The following is a 20,194-nucleotide window of genomic DNA, read 5'->3' on the forward strand; positions in this document are numbered from 1 at the left end:
CTGGGTTACCTTGCTGATCCGCGGATCAGTTTTTCCTTCCAGAGCCGCCAGCTTTTCGTTTGTGGTCGAGTTCAGAAGCAAATTCAGGAACAGGAACAGAACCTAGAAAAAAACCAGAAACTGAACCAGAACTGTGATGTCAACCAAGATGAGGAGCCGGACACAGGACCAGGACCGGATCTGATGTCAGAACCGAGCTGTGAAGAAAGACCAGTAAGTGAACAGTAAGGCGGTGGTTGCTTCGTTTTGTCTCCTTACTGTGAATCTGACATATTAACATTATGCTTATTCACTGTTTTTATTTTTACCAACCAATGTAACATCTTGAAGCCTCTGAGGCAGCTGCTGTTGTGATACTGGGCTGTACAAAAATACATTGATTGATTGATTGATTGATTGAACCCGAAAAAGGACCAGAACCAGAAGAGAAGGAAGTCCAGGATCCGTCTGACAGAGCAGGTTCAGAGAAAACTGAGTCTGTTAACTGTTAATGAGTATACCAGAGGAAGAGGAGGAACTAACCTGGTCAGTAGCAGTAGTTAACCTGTTTAACAGAGCGTTAACCAGAGACAGAGGACTAATTAACCTGTTAACCAGAGGTAGTTCAACCTCTCAGTCAGTTACTGCAGTAACGTCTCTCGAAGCCAATCTGGTCAGCAGCAGGTTCCCCAGAGCCCAGAGCAGAGGCTGGAACTCTGTATGTCCAGACAAGAAATGTCCCCGTCTGTCCTGTCCCTGTCCCTTTCTGTCCCCTCACCCCAACCAGAAGAGCAGAAAGCCTCCTCCTCTGAGTCTGGTTCTGCAGGGTTCTCCTCTGACCTGGTTCTGCAGGGTTCTCCTCTGACCTAGTTCTGCAGGGTTCTCCTCTGACCTGGTTCTGCAGGGTTCTCCTCTGAGCCTGGTTCTGCAGGGTTCTCCTCGTCTGAGCCTGGTTCTGCAGAGTTCTCCTCTGACCTGGTTCTGCAGGGTTCTCCTCCTCTGAGCCTGGTTCTGCAGGGTTCTCCTCTGAGCCTGGTTCTGCAGGGTTCTCCTCTGAGCCTGGTTCTGCAGGGTTCTCCTCCTCTGAGCCTGGTTCTGCAGGGTTCTCCTCCTCTGAGCCTGGTTCTGCAGGGTTCTCCTCTGACCTGGTTCTGCAGGGTTCTCCTCTGAGTCTGGTTCTGCAGGGTTCTCCTCCTCTGAGTCTGGTTCTGCAGGGTTCTCCTCTGACCTGGTTCTGCAGGGTTCTCCTCTGACCTGGTTCTGCAGGGTTCTCCTCTGACCTGGTTCTGCAGGGTTCTCCTCTGAGCCTGGTTCTGCAGGGTTCTCCTCTGAGCCTGGTTCTGCAGGGTTCTCCTCTGACCTGGTTCTGCAGGGTTCTCCTCTGACCTGGTTCTGCAGGGTTCTCCTCTGAGTCTGGTTCTGCAGGGTTCTCCTCTGAGTCTGGTTCTGCAGGGTTCTCCTCTGACCTGGTTCTGCAGGGTTCTCCTCTGAGCCTGGTTCTGCAGGGTTCTCCTCTGAGCCTGGTTCTGCAGGGTTCTCCTCTGACCTGGTTCTGCAGGGTTCTCTCTTGGGTTCTCTGTAAAGCCTCTGGAGATGGCTGTGCTGTAACTGGGCTTTATAAACTAGAAAGTGTCCCTCAGAGAGGCAGCCGTCCGCCACAGCTCCAATCAGTCACCAACGACAAGAAGAACACCGTATATAATCAAACACTGTGATCGGAGCGGAGCCTCTCTCTGTCGCCCTCTCTCCCTGTGTGTGTGTGTGTGTGTGTGTGTGTGTGTGTGTGTGTGTGTGTGTGTGTGTGTGTGTGTGTGTGTGTGTGTGTTTATCTGAACAGGAAAACCGAAGAGTCACATCATGTATGTTATTTAACTTCATTTTAATTTGAAAATTGAGCGGATTCTCTCGTATTTTCCGTTCCAGACTTCCAGTGTGGTGCGATCTGCTCTGCCCAGCTTTACAGCTGGCGGCCCACGGCGAGCGGCTGGCGGAGAAAATAAAGGAGCGGAGCGCCGCGGTCCACGGCGCGAGCCGCTACGCCTGCTGTATGAACCGTCAGAGAGGTGAACGGGGCGCCGATCTGACAGTCGGTGCGCAGCGCGTCCTGTGAGAACCAGGCGTTTGTCCCCCCTGTCGGCGGGCCTGCCCAACCATGTGAAAGACTCCCTATCTGTCAATGATAAAGAATCCTTTAAAAATTCCTGGATCCAGACAGTGATCCGGATCATCACCAAAATTTAATCAATTCTAAGTTAGCCCAAGACCCACCTTTCCACTAAGTTTCATTGCAATCTGTTCTTTACTTTTTCCGTGATCTTGCTAACAAACCAACCAACAAACCGACGTGATTCCATGACCTCCTGGCGGAGGTAATAAAGCTGAATTGAATAACAGCTGAAAGAAGAGATTTTGCGGTTAACTCTGTGGATTCGTGGACTGAAGCTGAGGTGAAGAAACAGGAAGTGTTCTGGTAAACCGTCCCGTTGCGGCTCGGATTTCAGACTGTTGGGTTTTAATTTCTCGTCCAGACAAGACCCCAAAAACAGGACCCAGGTCTGTGGACTCTCGAGGCTACGGGGTTCACGGGGATCGCGACACTCACCAGCAGTTTTCCGATGACTAGTATAGGGATGAAGTAGGCCACGCAAGTTCCTGGACCAGAGACCGCCGTGCAGTCCCACAGAGTCTCAATCCATTCCCCATAGAGGACCCTGAAGACCAGCATGACGGCATGAGACAAGTCCGCCATGTGCCAGCGAGGCAGCTCGCAGTCAGGCGCGATCCGGCAGACGTTTGTCACGTAGTCTGTGCCAAACAGCCGCAGGCCCACCACGGTCCACAGGAAGACCAGAACCAGGAGGACCAGGGCCAAGCTCTGGGCTGAGGACCAGACCACCTGCAGGAAGAGTTGCAGGGACGGCCACCACCTGGCCAGCCTGAACATCCGCAGCTGTGGTGGTGGTGGTGGGGAAGGGGGGGGGATATAATGTGGTGATGATGATGATGATGATGATGATAGTAACAGTGTTCTCATACTGACCAATCGTAGGCAGCGCAGCATCGACAGCCCCGAGACGTCAGCCAATGAGAGTTCCAGCAGAAAGCTGATCACAACCAGGAAGTCCAGGATGTGCCAGCTCACCTGTCACCATGGCAACAACAATCACAAGTTCCTCAGGCAACACCTGCAGCATTGAGTTGTTCACAACGAGAGGAGTTGGATGGCCGACCTGGAAGAATCCTCTGAGGCCCAGAACCGACATCCTGAGGAGCATCTCCACCACGAAGATAAAGCTGAAGACCTGTGGAGGACAGCCGGATCACAGCCAGAACACAGCCAGAACACAGCCGGATCACAGCCAGAACACAGCCGGATCACAGCCGGATCACACCCGGAACACAGCCGGATCACAGCCAGATCACAGCCAGATCACACCCAGAACACAGCCGGATCACGGCCGGATCACAGCCGGATCACGGCCGGATCACAGCCGGATCACGGCCGGAGCACACCCGGATGCCTCTTCCTGTCCTCTCTAAATGTGTCTGTTACTGGTGTTGTCTGATCTTTTTTTGTGTGTGTCTGACATTACTGTATTTCTACTGGTTGTTGTTGTTATTATATTGTTTTTGTTTGTTGTGACATGTTTGTTATTGTTTGTTTGGTCTCTATGTCTCATAATGTTGTCTGTTGTATCTATATTTGAGTAGTTTCTTTGCTTGTTGCTGTGTTGTGTTGTATCTATATTTGTGTAGTTTCCTTGTTGTTGCTGTGTTGTGTTGTATCTATATTTGTGTAGTTTCCTTGTTGTTGCTGTGTTGTGTTGTGTCTGTATTTGTGTAGTTTCTGTCTGTTGATGTGTTGTTATTATCTGTTGTATCTGTATTTGTGTAGTTTCTTTGCTTGTTGATGTGTTGTGTTTTTCCTCACCAGGTGTAAAACAGACGTGACTAATTCGAACTGTTCCGTCATTGGATAGTGTTCCATCGCCATGACAACAGTGTTGACGACGAGGCAGAGGATGACACCCAGGTCAAAGAGTGGGCTGAGGACGAAGGGGCGGAGCCAAAGTCTGAGCCGCTGCCAATGGGACGAAAGTGTGCTGTCCACATCCGCCTCTGGAAAACAGGATGTTTCTCATGGTACCGACCTCGCTGAGCGGCGACACAGCAATCATCTGACAGTCACAAACGTCCGCTGTTGTTTTACTTGACTGAAGAAGAAAAAAAACTGCCAGTAGAAATGTGTGGAAGTGAGTCAGATGTGTACGACCAGTGACGGAGCTCCACTTTCCCACTGACACTGAACACATCGCGCCTGTTTCCGGTCTGGTGTGTTTACCTGTCATAGCGACTGTCACTGTACTGCCCTCCGATGGCAACACTACGCCTCCAACCTGCACACACACAGGTTAGTTGTGTGGGTGGGTGATTGGATTGTTGATTTGTTAGTTGGTGGGTGATGGGTGGGGCTGGTTTGTTGGTTGGTTGGTGGGTGGGGGATGGGTGAGTGGGTTAGTGGGTGGGGTTGGTTGGTTAGTTGGTTGGTTGGTTGGTTGGTTGGTTGGTGGGTGGGGGATGGGTGAGTGGGTCAGTGGGTGGGGTTGGTTGGTTAGTTGGTTGGTTGGTTGGTTAGTTGGTTGGTTGGTGGGTGGGGGATGGGTGAGTGGGTTAGTGGATGGGGTTGGTTGGTTAGTTGGTTGGTTGGTTGGTTGGTGGGTGGGGGATGGGTGAGTGGGTCAGTGGGTGGGGTTGGTTGGTTAGTTGGTTGGTTGGTTGGTTGGTTGGTTGGTGGGTGGGGGATGGGTGAGTGGGTTAGTGGGTGGGGTTGGTTGGTTAGTTGGTTGGTTGGTTGGTTGGTTGGTTGGTTGGTTGGTGGGTGGGTGGGTGGGGGATGGGTGAGTGGGTTAGTGGGTGGGGTTGGTTTTTTGATTGGTTGTTTTGGTTAGAAGAAGATGAAGATCCTCACGTCCTTTTCTTCTTCCTTCTTCTTCATCCTCATCAGCGCTTCTTCGATTCGTTGGACTTGTTCTTCTCTTAGGTTCTTTCTGTCGACGGCAGCCTTGTCCTGATCCACTATCACCATGACAACCACGGCCAGAAGAAGGCTGAGCACCAGGAAGCAGGTGGGGAAGACCGCCAGCACCAGGAACAAGATGTACTCTGCTCCTGCAGCACGCAGTGTCTGTGGACCACAAGGACGGACAGGTGAGGTGAGACAGGCAGGTGGGGTGAGACGGGCAGGTGGGGTGAGACGGACAGGTGGGGTGAGACAGGCAGGTGGGGTGAGACAGGCAGGTGGGGTGAGACAGGCAGGTGGGGTGAGACGGACAGGTGGGGTGAGACGAGCAGGGCAGGTGGGGTGAGACGGACAGGTGGGGTGAGACGGACAGGTGGGGTGAGACAGACAGGTGGGGTGAGACAGAGTGTGCTAGCTGTAGCACTGACTGTAGTCTAACTGTAAAGGACAGTTGACCAGCAGAGGAATCAAGTTGTGGATTCAGGTTAAAACACTGATCTCCAGGTCGATGGTTTTGAATCATGTAAGACTGATGAGTACCGGATCAGTAACCTGGTAAACCTGACTGCTTCAGTCCAGGTTAGTTCCAGATTAGTTCCAGATTAGTTACTCATTGGTTCCTGGTTAGTTCCTGGTTGGTTCCTGGTTAGTTCCTGGTTGGTTCCTGGTTAGTTCCTGGTTAGTTCCTGGTTAGTTACTCATTGGTTCCTGGTTAGTTCCTGGTTGGTTCCTGGTTAGTTCCTGGTTAGTTACTCATTGGTTCCTGGTTAGTTCCTGGTTGGTTCCTGGTTAGTTCCTGGTTAGTTACTCATTGGTTCCTGGTTAGTTCCTGGTTAGTTCCTGGTTGGTTCCTGAGCTGCTCACCATCTGCATCAGGTTCTCCCAGTAGTCCTGGGTCAGGAACCTGAAGGCGGACAGCAGAGACCAGAAGAAGGAGTCGTAGCTGGTGTAGCCGTAGTTCGGGTTGTCCCCCACCCGGAGACACAGGAAGTCGTCTGGACAGGACCTGCACACACCAACACATGCTGTCGGCGTTGCTGCGCTGTTGTTGCTGTTGTTGCTGTTGCTGTTGGTGCTATTTTTGCTGTTGCAGTTAGTGTTGGTGTTGTGGTTGCTGTTGTTGCTGTTGGTGGTGTTGTCAACAATGTAAACATACCCGGCAGTCGTTAGGTTTCCACACAGGAGTGGATCCAAGTGACCAGGACGGTGGTAGTGATTCTCTGAAATACGACATCATCGTCACCATCACCATCACCATCATCATCACCATCACTTCATCATCACCACCATCATCACCATCATCATCATCATCATCACCATCACCATCATCATCACTTCATCATCACCATCACCATCATCATCACCATCATCATCATCATCATCACTTCATCATCACCACCATCATCACCATCATCATTACCATCACCATCATCATCACCATCATCATCACCATCACTTCATCATCACCATCATCATCACCATCATCATCACCATCATCATCATCATCATCATCACCATCATCATCACCATCATCATCATCATCACCATCACATCATCATCACCATCACTTCATCATCACCATCATCATCACCATCATCATCACCATCATCATCATCACCACCATCATCACCACCATCATCATCACCATCACTTCACCATCACCATCATCATCACCATCATCACCACCATCATCATCACCATCACTTCATCATCACCATCACGCCCTCCACCCCCTCCACCATACCTGGGTTGGTGATGTGCTTGTAGTACTCTTTGTGGTTGTTGTTGTTGCTGTAGAACCCGGTGTTGTTGTCGTAGCTGGGGATGGAGGTCAGGTTGGAGCTCAGACCGGGCGGCATCCACACACACTTGTTCCGCAGGTCTCCCATGAACAGCTGGGTGCTGACGATGGCCAGCAGGCACAGAACCGCCACCGTCACCACGGAGACGTGCACAAACCGCCGGGCTGATCCCAGCAGAGCTTCAACCGTCCTCCTCAGACCTGCACAGCCCAAACGGAGCAGAACGCTGAGAACACTGAGCATCACAGAGAGCTGCTGGACCCGCAGCTCCCAGACTGGATCCCAGCTCCGAGGGTGGATCTTTATCATCTGTAGAACCACCAGCAGGGCCTCTGAACCGGAACCAAGAACACCAGGACCTCTGAGATTTCAGCTCGGTTTCCATGGCGTTACAAGTTTCAGAGAAGCTTCATGTTGACCTGACAGCTTGTTCAAAATGTCTGTTTCCACAGAACCACAGAACCCTGCAGAACCCTGCAGAACCCTGCAGAACCCTGTAGAACTCTACAGTTTTCATGTCGTTACTGTAGTCGGTTCTGTTTGTTTTTATAATTAAACCAGAACATTCTGCCGAGAACGATACACTGTAAACATTAACAATGGAGAACACGGAGGACTGGGACCAGGACCACAACTGGGACCAACACCAGAACCAGGAGAATGTGGGCTGGGATCAGGACCAGTAGAATTTGGACTGGGACCAGGATCTTGACCAGAACCAGGAGAATCTGGACTGGGACTAGAGCCAGTACCAGGAGCAGAGGTTCTGTCGTTTCCATGGAGACCTCGGGGGGTTTCCTGTGCCCTGCAGTCCTGCAGCCACTCGGGGGCGCCGGGGTCTCGGGTGGACCGAGTCGGGTGGAGCCAGGCTGTGTTTGGAGATGCAGGTGTTGATGATGATCCTGGAGGAGATCTGTCCCCTGATGAGGACCAGGTCTTCACCTCAGACTTGACCCCATGCTGGACAGTCAGAGCAACACCCCTTTACTGAACCGTCACAGCCAGGGAGCCAGACCCCCTTCTGGGTCCTGGTCTCAGCAGTCCACCTGCCGACGTTCAGAGCCAGACTCGGAGCGCATACTTCCAAAGAACATCCTCCTGGATCTGCAAAACTGTCTGGAGGATCAACTGGACTCTCAGAATATGGAACCACACTCTCACTCACACACACACACACACTGACCTGGACTGGCAGAGAAGATCTTCAGGACTCGAGGGATTATCACCAAAACCTGACATTTTCCCAAATCCAGAAAAAGAGAAGGAAACCTGAAACAGAGAGAACCTCATCATTATCACCACTGTGTGTGTGTGTGTGTGTGTGTGTCCTTACGCGGTGCAGAGGACCAGCAGGTCGATCCAGTTCCAGGCGTCTCTCAGGAAGCTGAACGGTCTCAGACAGAACCCTCGAGACAGAACCCTGAGCAGAGCTTCAGCCGAGTAGATGGCGAGGAACACACACCTGGAGAGGACACACAACAACACAACATCGTCACAATGCAACAACAACACACCTGGAGAGGACACACAACAACACATCGTCACAACACGACAACACACACCTAGAGAGGACACACAACAACACAACATCGTCACAACGCGACAACACAATGCAAAACGAGAGTCACTGCCCAGTACCACCTAGTACCACCCAGCACCACGTAGTACCACCCAGCACCGCCCAGTACTGCCTAGTACCACCTAGTACCACCCAGCACCAAAACGTCCAACCTGTAGACCCTGGAGACGGTGCCAGGTGTCATCCAGGGGCGCCCCCTTCAGGGCGGCCCATGACAGACCCCGCCCTGGTGGAGTGGCGGTGCACACCCTGGGGCGGAGGCCGGCCTGCAGCTTGGTAGGAATGGAGAATGGTGTCCTCCACCCAATGGGACAGACGCTGCTGGACAGCAGAGTCCTCAATAGAGCCTCCGGAGCAGAAACCAGCTGGTCAGACGTCCGGACGTCCGCCGGAGCCGCCATGTTGCTTCTCAGAGTCTGACTGGACACCAGAGCTCCGGCCCCCCCGAGCCGCTCGCTGGGGGGTCATATCGAGTCCTGTAGGCTGGTGGCTCACATCCCTGACAGCACCTTTGGAGGAACAGCGGCGTTCGGCCACAGTGTGCCGCCTGCCCCATCCGGATGCCCCCTGAGGCATGCTGGGTAATGCAGCTTCACCGTGGTAACGCCCAGCAGGACGCCGTCCTGCATGACACCCACTGCAGCTCCGCCGCTGCCGGGGGTTCAGAGGGAGGCCGACAACAGCCCTCCAGGATCAGATGTAGGTCCCAGGCTGGCGCCCATGGGGCTCTAGGGGGGCGGAGCCTCAAAGCCCCTCTGAGGAAGGCCGACACCAGAAAGTGGCCCCCAGAAAGTGGCCCCCAATCTTTCCGCCTGCGACCCGGGCATGGCGGGCCGATATCGCCGCCACATACACCCTCGGGGTGGACGGGGACCGGCCTCCGTCCAAGAGAGACTGCAGGAAGTCCAGGACCACGGGGACCGGCAGAGCACCGGGTCCTCCCCCCGGCTTTCGCACCACTGTGCAAACAACGTCCACCTGTTATTATACAGCAGCCTGGTAGATGGCGCCCTAGCATTCAGCCCTAGCTCAGCAGCGACTCGGCACCTCAGCAGCCTGGCTTAAAGACAGGTGGTGAAGGTGGGGGTGCCAAACCCAGCCCCCGTGCTGAGACAGCAGATCCCTCCTGCTGGGAAGGCGCCATGGCCCGCCGTGAGACAGGCTGTGGAGCAGAGGAAACCAAGTCCGCCCCGGCCAGCAGGGGGCCACCAGCAGCAGAGTGTCCCTCTCGCAGCATCCTGAGCAGCGTAGGCCAGAGCCGGGCGATCGGTGGAGAAGCGTAGAGCAAGACCTGTGTCCAAGAATGCACCAGCGCGACCTGGCCCCGGGTGGGGGGGGGGGGCTTCTCCCGAGTGGGCAGTATGAGGATTCCTTGGAGGCAAAGAGGTCGACCCTGGCCCTACTGAAAGGTTGATCACCCCCTTGGCCAGGAGGGGGCCAGCTCCTGGTCCAATGCTAGTGCCTTCACCAGGTTCCTGATGATGGTCATGGCGGCCCGGTCGAGAATGGGGGGCCGGCGTTGGAACTGCAGCTGTATCCCTGGGTCAAGGTGGAAACCACCCAGGGGTCTGCAGCCGCTGCTGCCCAGTGGCCAAGCTACTGATGGGAAAAGAACCAACAGCCAGCCCCTGGGCATCAATGTCTGGCCCCCCTGCCCCCAGGGGGCAGGGGGGCAGCGCCTTCCTGGAACAGAGTCCCCCGCAGAGCGGGGCCCGTAGGGCGGGCCAAAACGCGACTGGCGTCAGGAACCCCCAGAAATCCTCCGGGTTGGGTGACCCCTACTGCAGCCCACCAATTGCCGCCTTGTCTCACGAATCCGAGCTGACCTCTCCAGACCTCCACCGCAGCCGAGCCAAACAGCTGCCCGGGCTTCACTGCCAAACTCCGGAGCGCCCTCCAAGACACCTCCTATAAGGGGGACCATGCCAGCCACACCTGGTGCCGCGCATGAACCAGCAGGGACATCATCCGCCCCAGATCCCTTGAAACGAGGGCAAATGCCTGGAGAGCCGCGTCGGAAAACCCGACCGTGGAAGCGTCAACCTGGCCTCCCAGCAGGGAGGCAGAGGCGAGCATGAGGTGAGGGAGGCCCTGGAGAGGAGGCCCCCGAGCACCCTCAGCAGCGGGCGACACCGGCTCCGGCCTGGCAGCCCGCTGTGCACACAGTCCATGCACGAGTTGCCCGACAGCGCCTCCCTGAGGTGAACAGGGCCAAGGCAACTGGGACAGAAGTCCTGGCCGTCATCCGCCTGTAGGGGGCTCCACTGGAAACACACTGCTGAGAGCCGTCCATTCTGAACACCCGGCTCCCCACTGTATGCCACGGAGGTGGAGGGAAGGGGGCGCACGCCGCCGGCACAACCACATCAGCCACCAGGCCCAAAGTGCAGAGGCCATGGCCAGCAGCGAGCAGCGAGAGCGGCCACCAGGCCCCCCCCCCACTTGACCCATACATCAGGCCAGAATTGCAACCACAGCTGAGGCCGTCAGCGGCACGGGCGCCCGGGGAGGAGATGCTAGCGCGGAAAGCCGAGAGAAGGGGGCGCCCGACGCCTGCACGCCGCCTGGTGGGGCCGTGGGTAAGCTAGCAGCCGCGCAACACCACACAGGAAAAACAGTCAGAGGACAACACAGCAACAACACACCAACAACATCCAATGACAGGACAACACACGTGACGTAGCACAGCAGCAACACAACTGCAACACAACACTACAATAACACAGCAACAACAACACAATGACAGTACAACACACAACAGTATGACACAACACAACACAACACAACACAATGACAAATAACAAATAAAACACAAGGCACAACGCAAAAACACATCTGCAAAACAACACGACAACATACACAACAATAACAACACAGCACAGTAACACAACACACAACAGCAACAAACAAACCATAACTATCTTTCTATTTCATCCCTCTGACTGCCAGAGGTGGTGCTTAAAGCACTGGAATGCATTGCTTTTCACCTGCTGTCCCCCCCTTCGAGGGGGAGTCTTCTCCAGTTTCAGTTGCTGACTCCACTATTACGAGGGCCTACGAACAAGCTCCGTCCGGACCGGGAGGACACTCCTGTCGGTGCTGCCCGCGGACTGGCTTCGGTTCTACTCCTGGGATCCGTGCTTCTTGTGCTGGACCGTCCAACGGACTGTCCTCAACATAGTCCTTTACTTCTAGCTTTACTTCTTATTGTCTCATGCTAGCTGTTGCCAAAGCTGTCCGTCCCTGGGAGAGGGATCCCTCCATACTGTGGTTCTCCCCAAGATTTCTTCTTTTCCCACTGGGTTTCTGGAGTTTTTTCGGTAACGCTTCCTTTTACAGTACGGTAATTACCATGTATTAACATGGTAATTGCAAGGTAAGTACCATGTAATAAGGAGAAGTTACTGTAAAGTTACCATGTAATTACAGGGTAACTATGTTGCTAATTACCTAGTACTTTTAGAGTAATTACCAAGCTATTTCCAGGCAAATACCAAGTAACTACCTGGTAGTAAGTATTAATTACTAGGTAATTATAATGTATATAGCAACTATGTTGTTAATTGCCAAGTACTTACTAAGTAATTGCTAAGTAATTACCATGTAATCAATGGGAAACGTAGACTTTTTACTAGATATTACTAGGTACTGCTAGGTGTGTACGCTATGTATTTCCCTATTAGTCAAGTGTTTTTTACTACTTACCCGGTAACTTCTTAGTATTTCCCAGTAACTACAACATTTACCTGGTAATTATGGTTGAACTGTGGACTACTGCAAAAAGTGAGGCCTGTTTCCACACTATTACCTGGTAACTACTTATTTGTTGCCCAGGAACTGCAAAAATACCTACCTCGAAATGACATAGTTATTAAAGTGGATTTGTACTGTAAAAGGAAGTGAGGTCTGTTTCCATGGTATTACCTGGTAATTACTCAGTATTTAGCCCACTATAGACACTACAGACCCACAAAAAATAAAAAAGAAAAAAAAAAATAGAAATTCCTGCCGGGGAACCCAGTTCGGTTCCGTTTTTTCTTCTCGTGTTCAGTTCGGGTGCACCTGATGGGACGAGCCTGCACAGCGTCGTGATGCACCGTCGCTGGGAGCCTTGTGACCTTCGAGGTCAGAGCTGCCGATGCCCTCCAAACACTGTGACGTGTTGCGGTCCCGTTCACCTGACTCGGCGGCGCTGCGCGTCGCCTGTGGTGAGAGATTCATTCATACCTCTGGCAGACGGTAAGGTTGCTGAATATACTATTCCTCATGGTGAGTGATGGGGGGAGCGGCGCCCCCACCCCCTTGGATTTGTTTCCATGACGACCGCGGCCGTCGCGCCGTGGTCGGTGTTACTTGGGGCTCAGGGACGCCGCTCGCGTCCCGCGCCCGGCTTCAGGAAGCAAACAGCCATGGGTGTGATGCTGTGCTTCTAACTGTTTTGGAGCTGAATGGAGCTCCCCGCCGTGCGGGGCTCACCGAGACCGCTGGCTTGGCTTCTGATTTCACCGACGAGCACGGCACCGCAGCGTGCAGGCCCCCCACCGAGCACCGCACTAGCTCGGCTAGGCAGCTAGTCAGTGAGGTGTGTTGTGGTGTCGGAGGATCAGCTTCCTCTTCCACCGGCCGCTGCCTTCTTTCTAGCGCGTCTCGGCTGAGCAGCCAGTCAGTGGTGTGTGTTGTGGACAGACGGCACAGCCCCCATAAACCCCAGCTGGTACTTTTGGTTATCATGTGCACCCCGGCTCCGGCGGGGGACGTCACCACTGGCAGGCGGAGGGAGCCACCGCACTCCTTCTCCACTTGTAGCATTCTCTAGCGTCAACATTGCTGTGCAGGCCAGGGGTGTGTCCCTGTATTTTGAGGCCCGCGTGCCCCGGGCCTGTGGGTGGTACGCTACATACACGTGACCATGGTGGGGCCATGCACCCGCCCCCCCCCCCCCCCCCCCCCCCCCCCCCCCCCCACCCCCCCCCCCCCCCCCACCCCCCCCCCCCACCCCCACCCGCCCCCCACACTAGCCTGCTATGATTCTACACTGGCCTGCTGTTTTTCTATGCACATACACGCCTTGGTGTATGGTGGTGTCACCATTCCTGTGGAACTAAGTGCGAGGACGCTGTTAGCGGTGCTTACGCTGTTAGCGGTACTTCCGCCGTTGGGTGGTCTCTCCGCTGTTGTGCGGTGTCCCCGCCGTTAGCGGCGCTTCTAGTGTCACGGTATTTCCGCTGTGGCGGTGTTCCGCTGTTGCGACGCTTACGCTGGTTGCAGTGTTTCCGCTGTAGCGGCGTTATGCTGGTTGCGGTGTTTCCGCTGTAGCGGCGTTAAGTTGGTTGTGGTGTTTCTGCTGTAGCAGCGCTTACGCTGATTGCGGTGTTTCTGCTGTTACGGCACTTACACTGGTTGCAGTGTGTCTGCTGTTACGGCGCTTAGCTGGTTGCGGTGTTTCAGCTGTTGCGGCGCTTGTGCTGGTTGCGGTGTTTCCACAACACCGGGTTGCAGTGTTTCCGCCAGGTGGCGGTGTTTCTGCCAGGTTGCAGTGTTTCCGCAACACCAAGTTGCGGTGTTTCTGCCAGGTTAAGGTGTTTCTGCCGGGTTGCCACCAGGTTGCAGTGTCTCTGCGGGTGCGGTGTGACGCTATTGCGCTGTCTGCACTCTTTGTGCAGTGGACCGCTTCGTGTTCTGCGCGAGCGCCGGCGTAGCCTTCTGTTCTTGGTGCTATGTAGTGGGCGTCGCTGTGCGGCCGGCGTTCTGGCCTGCCGCCCTGTCCTTTTCCCTACACCTGTTGCTCGGTGTGTGGAACTGCTCCTGCGGGAGCAGCGGGGCGATCGTTTTCCCCCGCACCCACTTGGTTTGCCGTGCAGGCTGCGCATACGCCCCTTCCCTCGGCTTACCGCACCACCGTCCCAGGCACCTGATACTCTGACTGATGGCACCACTGCGGAGCAGTGAGGAGCAGGTGTCCCTGGTCGACTGTTTTTTTTCATTGTGGTGCTGCCCGGCTGCTAGCTTACACTCTGCGTTTGCCGTGCAGGCGGCGTATGCTCCCTTCCCTCGGCTTACTGCGCTAGCATCTCCTACTCCGGGCGCCCAGTCCTCCGACGGGCTCAGCTGCAGTTGCTGTGCAGGCGGCGTACGCCCCCTTCCCTCAACTTCTGCACTGCCAGTATTCTGACCAGCTGCGTGCGCGCGGCACTGCGGTCAGGCAGGAGGAGAGAGAGCAGCCGCCTGGTAGCCCGGGGGTGTACTCTGGCTGCAGTGCCTGGCGTGGCTGCGGCCGGCCTGGAGCATATGCCAGATGTGGGGCCGGCTATAGCGTCCCTCAGCTGATCACGCTACCATTGTGCTGGCCTATTGCATGCCCCCGCCCTGGCTGTCGGGTGGCGCGGTGGCAGACGGTGGAAGGAGCTGTCGCGCTTCCCTTCCTGGATGGCCTGGTGTTCTGCGTTGCTTCGCAGGCGGCATACGCCCCCTTCCCCGCAGTTTCCCCCCTTCACTATTGGTGGCGGGTGTGCGATACACGCCCCCGCTGCTGTTGGGTGGTGCCACTTTGGAGGCTGTTGGAGGAGGGAGCTGCTGGGCAGCCGTTCCCTCTCCTCGACGTGGCCTTAGCTGGGACCCTGGCCGGTGGTTAGCGTTTGCTGTGCAGGCGGCGTGGGCTGCCTTCCCTCAGCTTACTGCATCGTTGTTGTGCTACTGCCTTCTGGGTGCTGTGTGCACACACCCCCCCCTTGCCCCTGGCGATGGGACTAGTGGCAACTGATGGAGGGGGGCTGCCGGGGACGGCCGTCCCTCTCCGGGGTGTGACTCTACCAATTTGCTGGCCGGTGATTGAGGTTGATTGTGCAGGTGACACACTCCTCCTCCCTCTACTTCTTGTATGCTGCTTTTTCTTCTGGCCGGGTACCGCTCAGACAGCACAGCAACGGGGGTGCCGCTGCGCGGCTGTCCCCTCTCCCACGTACGGCCTCCGCTGGCTTTCAGGGGCTTGATCACACGGCGTCCACCCTTCCCCCAGCGTGTCACACTGCCGTTGTATCGACTTGTTGCTGATCTTTGCGGATTGCGGTAGGACTAGCGTTGGCTGGCTCTGGGCTATAGGCCGCATGTGCTGCTTCCCCTGCTGTAGGACCCCGCGGTGGCAGTCGCCACACGATGAGTGTTGGTTTGGGCGCTGCCAGTAGAAGCGCTGTTGTGTTCTTCCGGCTTATTGGTGCCTGCTTTGGAGCAGGGCGCCTCTGGTGAGGGGGCAGGAGGGACAGGGCACTGCTGTGCCACCGTTCCCTCCCCTGAGCGTAGTGCAGCTGCCCCTTGTTGGCCTTGCCGTCATGCGTCGGTTGTGTAGGTGGCGTATGCCCCCTTCTTCAGCGTATTGCACTGACCTTGTCTCCTGACCCTGTGACCAACACTGTGGGGGTCGGTTCGACTGTATCCGCCCTGCCTCTTTTCCAGCAGGTGCCGTCTTGTGAGACGGAGGGGAGTGGGGGCCGCCATGTGGCCGCTCCCTCTCCCGGATGTGGCTCCGCTGCTTTGCTGTCGTGGTGACGTTGCATCGGCCGTGTGGGTGGCGTGCGCCCCCTCCCACAGCTTCTTGCCCTGACCCCGCCTTGTCCTACTGAGCCGAACTCCTGGTGTCGGCCCGGAGCCTCTAGCTGGTGACGGCCGTGCTTCACCTTTTCCCGGGCTTGTACGGACCCTGCTTGTGGTGTTACGAGGCCAGCTTAGGGCGGTGGCCGCGGTGCCCGCCGGGGGGTCCATTCCCCTACTGGACGTAGCTTCAGCTGGGCTTCGTGGGCAGGCCCGCCTGGTGATGGCAGGCCCCCCAGTGGCGTTGTGGACGGTTGGCGTCCTGTCTGGCTGGCCTACTGGTTGTGTACCTGCAGGGCCCTCAACGCGCTGACGGACTCCCTCTCCTGTTGGAATCCTCACCAGGGGGGTGGTGCCTCCATGGGGGAGATGTGCACTGGGGGTTGCTTAGGAGGTGGCATCTTTCCACCTAACCCCCCAAGAACCACTGGCCTCTTGGCCACAAGTCCTTCGGTGGACGTTCCCGCCGGCCTCTCTCCTTGGTTGGTGCCCATCAGGGTGCTTCAGAGGGGCGCACACACACACCCACACACACACACACACACACACACACACACACACACACACACACACACACACACACACTGCTGCTGGTGGCCCCTACTGGCCGGCTTGGTTTCCTCTGCTCCGCCGGTTGTTCCGTGGCAGACCATGGGGCCTTCTCAGCAGGAGGGTTCTGCTGTCTCACCGCGGTGGCCAGGTGGGACACCCCTGTCCTCACCGTCTCTGTCTTGCTCCTGGTGACTGAGGGGCCCGACTCGCTGCTGAGCAGCTGTTCGGAGCCTGTCGGGCGAGCCTCCTCGGATGCTGGGGTGCCATCTGCCGGCGGCTGTATGATAGTGGTGGAGGTTGGTTGCACGGTGGTGCAAAAGCCGAGGGGAGGACCCGGTGCCCTGCCTGGTCCCCCGTGGTCCTGGACTTTTGCAGTCTTTGGACGTAGCCCGGTGCCGTTCACCCTGGGAGTGTATGTGGCGGCGGTGCCAGCCCGCCATGCATGGTTGCAGGCAGCGCGATTGGGGACCACACTCTGGTGTGGGCTTTCCTCAGGGGGGGCTCTGAGGCCTACCCCCCTTGGAGGTCGCAGACACCCACCTCGGATCTACATCTGGTGCTGGGGAGCTTGTGTCAGCCTTCCTTTGAACCTCTGGCAACAGCAGAGCTGCAGTGTGTGTTACATAAGATGGCGTTTATGCTGGCCGTTACCACAGCGTAGCGTGTGGCTGCGCGCTCTGTCTATTCGCCCGGCATGCCTCCGGTGGCACCCGGATGGGGCGGGCGGTGAGCCGGCCGGAGCTCTTGTGTCCAGTTAGAGCTCTGAGAAGCTACGTGGATGCTGCGGCGGATGTGCGGACATCTGACCAGCCTGTTGTCCACTACGGAGGCCCTGGTTGGGGCTCTGCTCTTCCAGGCAGTGCCTGTCCCACTGGGTTGTGGACGCCATTTGTCGTTCCTATCCGGCCGCAGGGCGGCCTCTGTCCGAGGGTGTGCATTGCCACTCCACCTGGGCGGTGTCCACGCCATGGGTCGCCCTGATGGGGGTGCTCCTGGGCGAGCTATGGGCTGTCGCTGTCGGGACGATGCCTGGCACCTTTTCCAGGTCCTACAGGTTGGCCATTGTGCCTCCGCATCTACTGCGGGTGGTCCTGGGCCCTGCAGAGGCTTTTCAGTTGGTTGGTCTCTGGATTCCTCGTGACCAAGTTGGCATTCGTCATTCCAGCGCTTTAAGCACCGCCTCTGGCGGTCAGCAGGGAGGAAATAGAACAAAAGTTACAAATGTAATTACGGTCCTATGAATCCTGGATGACCGCCAGAGCGCTTTTTCACTCGGAATCCTCGTGGTCACGAGAGAAGATTCCATAGGACCCGAACTGGGTTCCCCGGCAGGAATTTATAGTAATTCCTGGGTCACCCAGGGGTCACAAGTGACTTTGTTGGTATACATACTCGAGCTACGCATGCGCGAAGGGAACATTCCAGAGCTTTAAGCACCACCTCTGGCGGTCAGTAGGGATGAAATAGAACTGTAGTTACATTTGTAACTTTCGTTAACAAAGCACAACACCGTGTGTGTGTGTGTGTGTGTGTGTGTGTGTGTGTGTGTGTGTGTGTGTGTGTGTGTGTGTGTGTACTGACTCCATCACCCCCGTCAGCAGGGAGTCCGTCAGCGTCATGAACAAACAGTTGAGCAGAAGCGTGACGAGGACGAACCACTGGAACCACGTGCTGCAATTCAGGAAGAACATCCGGGAACAGGAGCAGAACTAGAACCAGAACCCACAACCAGAACCCAGGACAGGACCAGAACCCAGGACAGAACCAGAACCCAGGACAGAACCAGAACCCAGAATCAAGGACAGAACCAGAACCCAGGACAGGACCAGAACCCAGAACCAGAATTCAGGACAGGACCAGAACCCAGGACAGAACCAGAACCCAGGACAGGACCAGAACCCAGAACCCAAGACAGAACCAGAACCCAGGACAGGACCAGAACCCAGGACAGGACCAGAACCCAGGACAGGACCAGAACCAGAACCCAGGACAGGACCAGAACCCAGAACCCAGGACAGAACCAGAACCCACAGCAGGACCAGAACCCAGAACCAGAATTCAGGACAGGACCAGAACCCAGAACCCAGGACAGGACCAGAACCCAGAACCCAGGACAGGACCAGAACCCAGAACCCAGGACAGAACCAGAACCCAGAGCAGGTTAAAGGATCAAAGGATATGGACTGAGGAGGATCTTGATGGACAGGGTCCTCAGCCGGTTTACCGGGCTCAGCAGGTACAGCGAGGAGTCGGCATCAAACCTGTGGAGGATGTCCCCCCTGCTGAGGACCACGAAGGTCTGAGGACAGACGGGTCAGAGACAGATGGGTTATGGACAGGACAGAGACGGGACAGAGACAGGGACACTGAGGAGAGACAGGTAGACATACCTTCTGGGATTGGTAGGAGGGATCCAGTTCCTCCAATGGGGTGTAGAGGAGCTCAGGGGGCGGAGCTCCATAGAAGAAGGGGAGGGGCTCCCCCTCCCTCAGCTGAGCACCGAGTCTGTGCAGGTGTCCATCGTCTCCCTGGTAACAGACAGGGCGACAGGTAGACAGAGGAACAGGCGGACAAGTGGTCAGGTAGTCAGGTCATCAGGGAGACAGGTGGACAGGTGGACAGGTCAGTACCTGTTTGTCCATTTGTCTCTTGGCTTCCTGCTGCTGTTTGACCTCCTGCATGGATTTCATCGTGAATCTTCGGAAGACGGTTGTGCCAACAGGGGGCAGCAGAGAGGCCACGCCCACTTCCTGCAGGTCCTCTCGCACCTGTGCATCGCCCAGCAACCTGCTCCTGAGGACACAGAGCCAGAGAGGACGGTCTGAGGACACAGAGCCAGAGGGGACGGTCTGAGGACACAGAGCCAGAGGGGACGGTCTGAGGACACAGAGCCAGAGGGGACTTTTTTTTTTTTGAGAATATAGCTAGTAGTAACTAGTAGTAACTAGTAGTAACTAGTAGTAAACTCGGGGCGTGCATCAAGAGAGGTCAGCTACAGATCACCATTAGTCTAACCACCACAAGAAGACAAGGTAACCCAGTATGTGAAGAGTGATTAAAGATCAACGTGATCATGTGAATATGATGGTGACAGTGATGGTGATAGTGATCATGCATATATGACCTCTGACCCCTGAGAAGGCCAGAAGCAGGCCAGAGAGGCCCTCAGAGCCCAGACAGCCGGCGGACATCACAGAGCCCGGATCCAAGCCGCCCCCCCAGGCAGACGCCCCCGCTCCGGTCCAGAAACGGGGCAGAGGAAAGCCCCGGCCGGGGACCCCGGCGGCCCCGGGGCCCGGGCCCCGCGGAGCCACGACCGGCAGGAGCCGGGCAGAGCCGAGAGCCCAAGGCCCAAGAGCCCAAGAGCCGACCCCCCACCCAGGCGGAGGGCCATGACCCCCTCACACACACACAAAACCACTCATCCCTAAACCAAACACACTCACATTCTGACACACACACACACACACACACACACATATGTTTGTATTTATATCCTCGTGGGGACCGTCCATTGTCTCCCATTCATGTCTAACCCCTAACCCTAACCCTGACCCTTACTCTAACCCTGACCCACACCAAAACAAAGCGTAGCCCTAAAGAAATGCTTTTGCACTTTTACTTTTTTCAGTAACAACCTGGTCAAGAAAACAGTTTCCCCTCATCAGGACCCAAGAA

The 20,194-nt window shown here is 56.0% G+C and overlaps 1 protein-coding gene across 3 annotated transcripts in view; it reads right to left on the reverse strand.

Moving 5' to 3' along the window:
• The window catches only part of LOC115391829 (sodium channel protein type 4 subunit alpha A-like), a 38,640-nt gene that overhangs the window by 9,311 nt on the left and 9,135 nt on the right, over nucleotides 1-20,194 (reverse strand). For 2 of the 3 annotated variants that reach the window (XM_030096199.1, XM_030096198.1), the window contains exons 2-17: nucleotides 19,147-19,309; nucleotides 18,907-19,044; nucleotides 18,697-18,815; nucleotides 18,098-18,184; nucleotides 8,135-8,263; nucleotides 7,985-8,070; nucleotides 6,744-7,001; nucleotides 6,156-6,219; nucleotides 5,864-6,005; nucleotides 4,949-5,164; nucleotides 4,322-4,376; nucleotides 3,911-4,098; nucleotides 3,210-3,281; nucleotides 3,020-3,121; nucleotides 2,582-2,929; nucleotides 1-102 (exon numbers count right to left, since the gene is read on the reverse strand). The exon at nucleotides 1-102 is cut by the window's left edge and continues 150 nt beyond it. In XM_030096199.1, the coding sequence (XP_029952059.1) occupies nucleotides 1-102; nucleotides 2,582-2,929; nucleotides 3,020-3,121; nucleotides 3,210-3,281; nucleotides 3,911-4,098; nucleotides 4,322-4,376; nucleotides 4,949-5,164; nucleotides 5,864-6,005; nucleotides 6,156-6,219; nucleotides 6,744-7,001; nucleotides 7,985-8,070; nucleotides 8,135-8,263; nucleotides 18,098-18,184; nucleotides 18,697-18,815; nucleotides 18,907-19,044; nucleotides 19,147-19,309 (2,269 nt within the window). Of the gene's footprint in view, nucleotides 103-2,581; nucleotides 2,930-3,019; nucleotides 3,122-3,209; nucleotides 3,282-3,910; nucleotides 4,099-4,321; nucleotides 4,377-4,948; nucleotides 5,165-5,863; nucleotides 6,006-6,155; nucleotides 6,220-6,743; nucleotides 7,002-7,984; nucleotides 8,071-8,134; nucleotides 8,316-8,363; nucleotides 8,424-18,097; nucleotides 18,185-18,696; nucleotides 18,816-18,906; nucleotides 19,045-19,146; nucleotides 19,310-20,194 lie in introns of those variants that run through there. The other variant, XM_030096200.1, reaches the window with a different exon arrangement.

The sequence above is a fragment of the Salarias fasciatus genome, chromosome 7 (assembly GCF_902148845.1).
Source record: "Salarias fasciatus chromosome 7, fSalaFa1.1, whole genome shotgun sequence".
NCBI classification, from domain to species: domain Eukaryota; kingdom Metazoa; phylum Chordata; class Actinopteri; order Blenniiformes; family Blenniidae; genus Salarias; species Salarias fasciatus.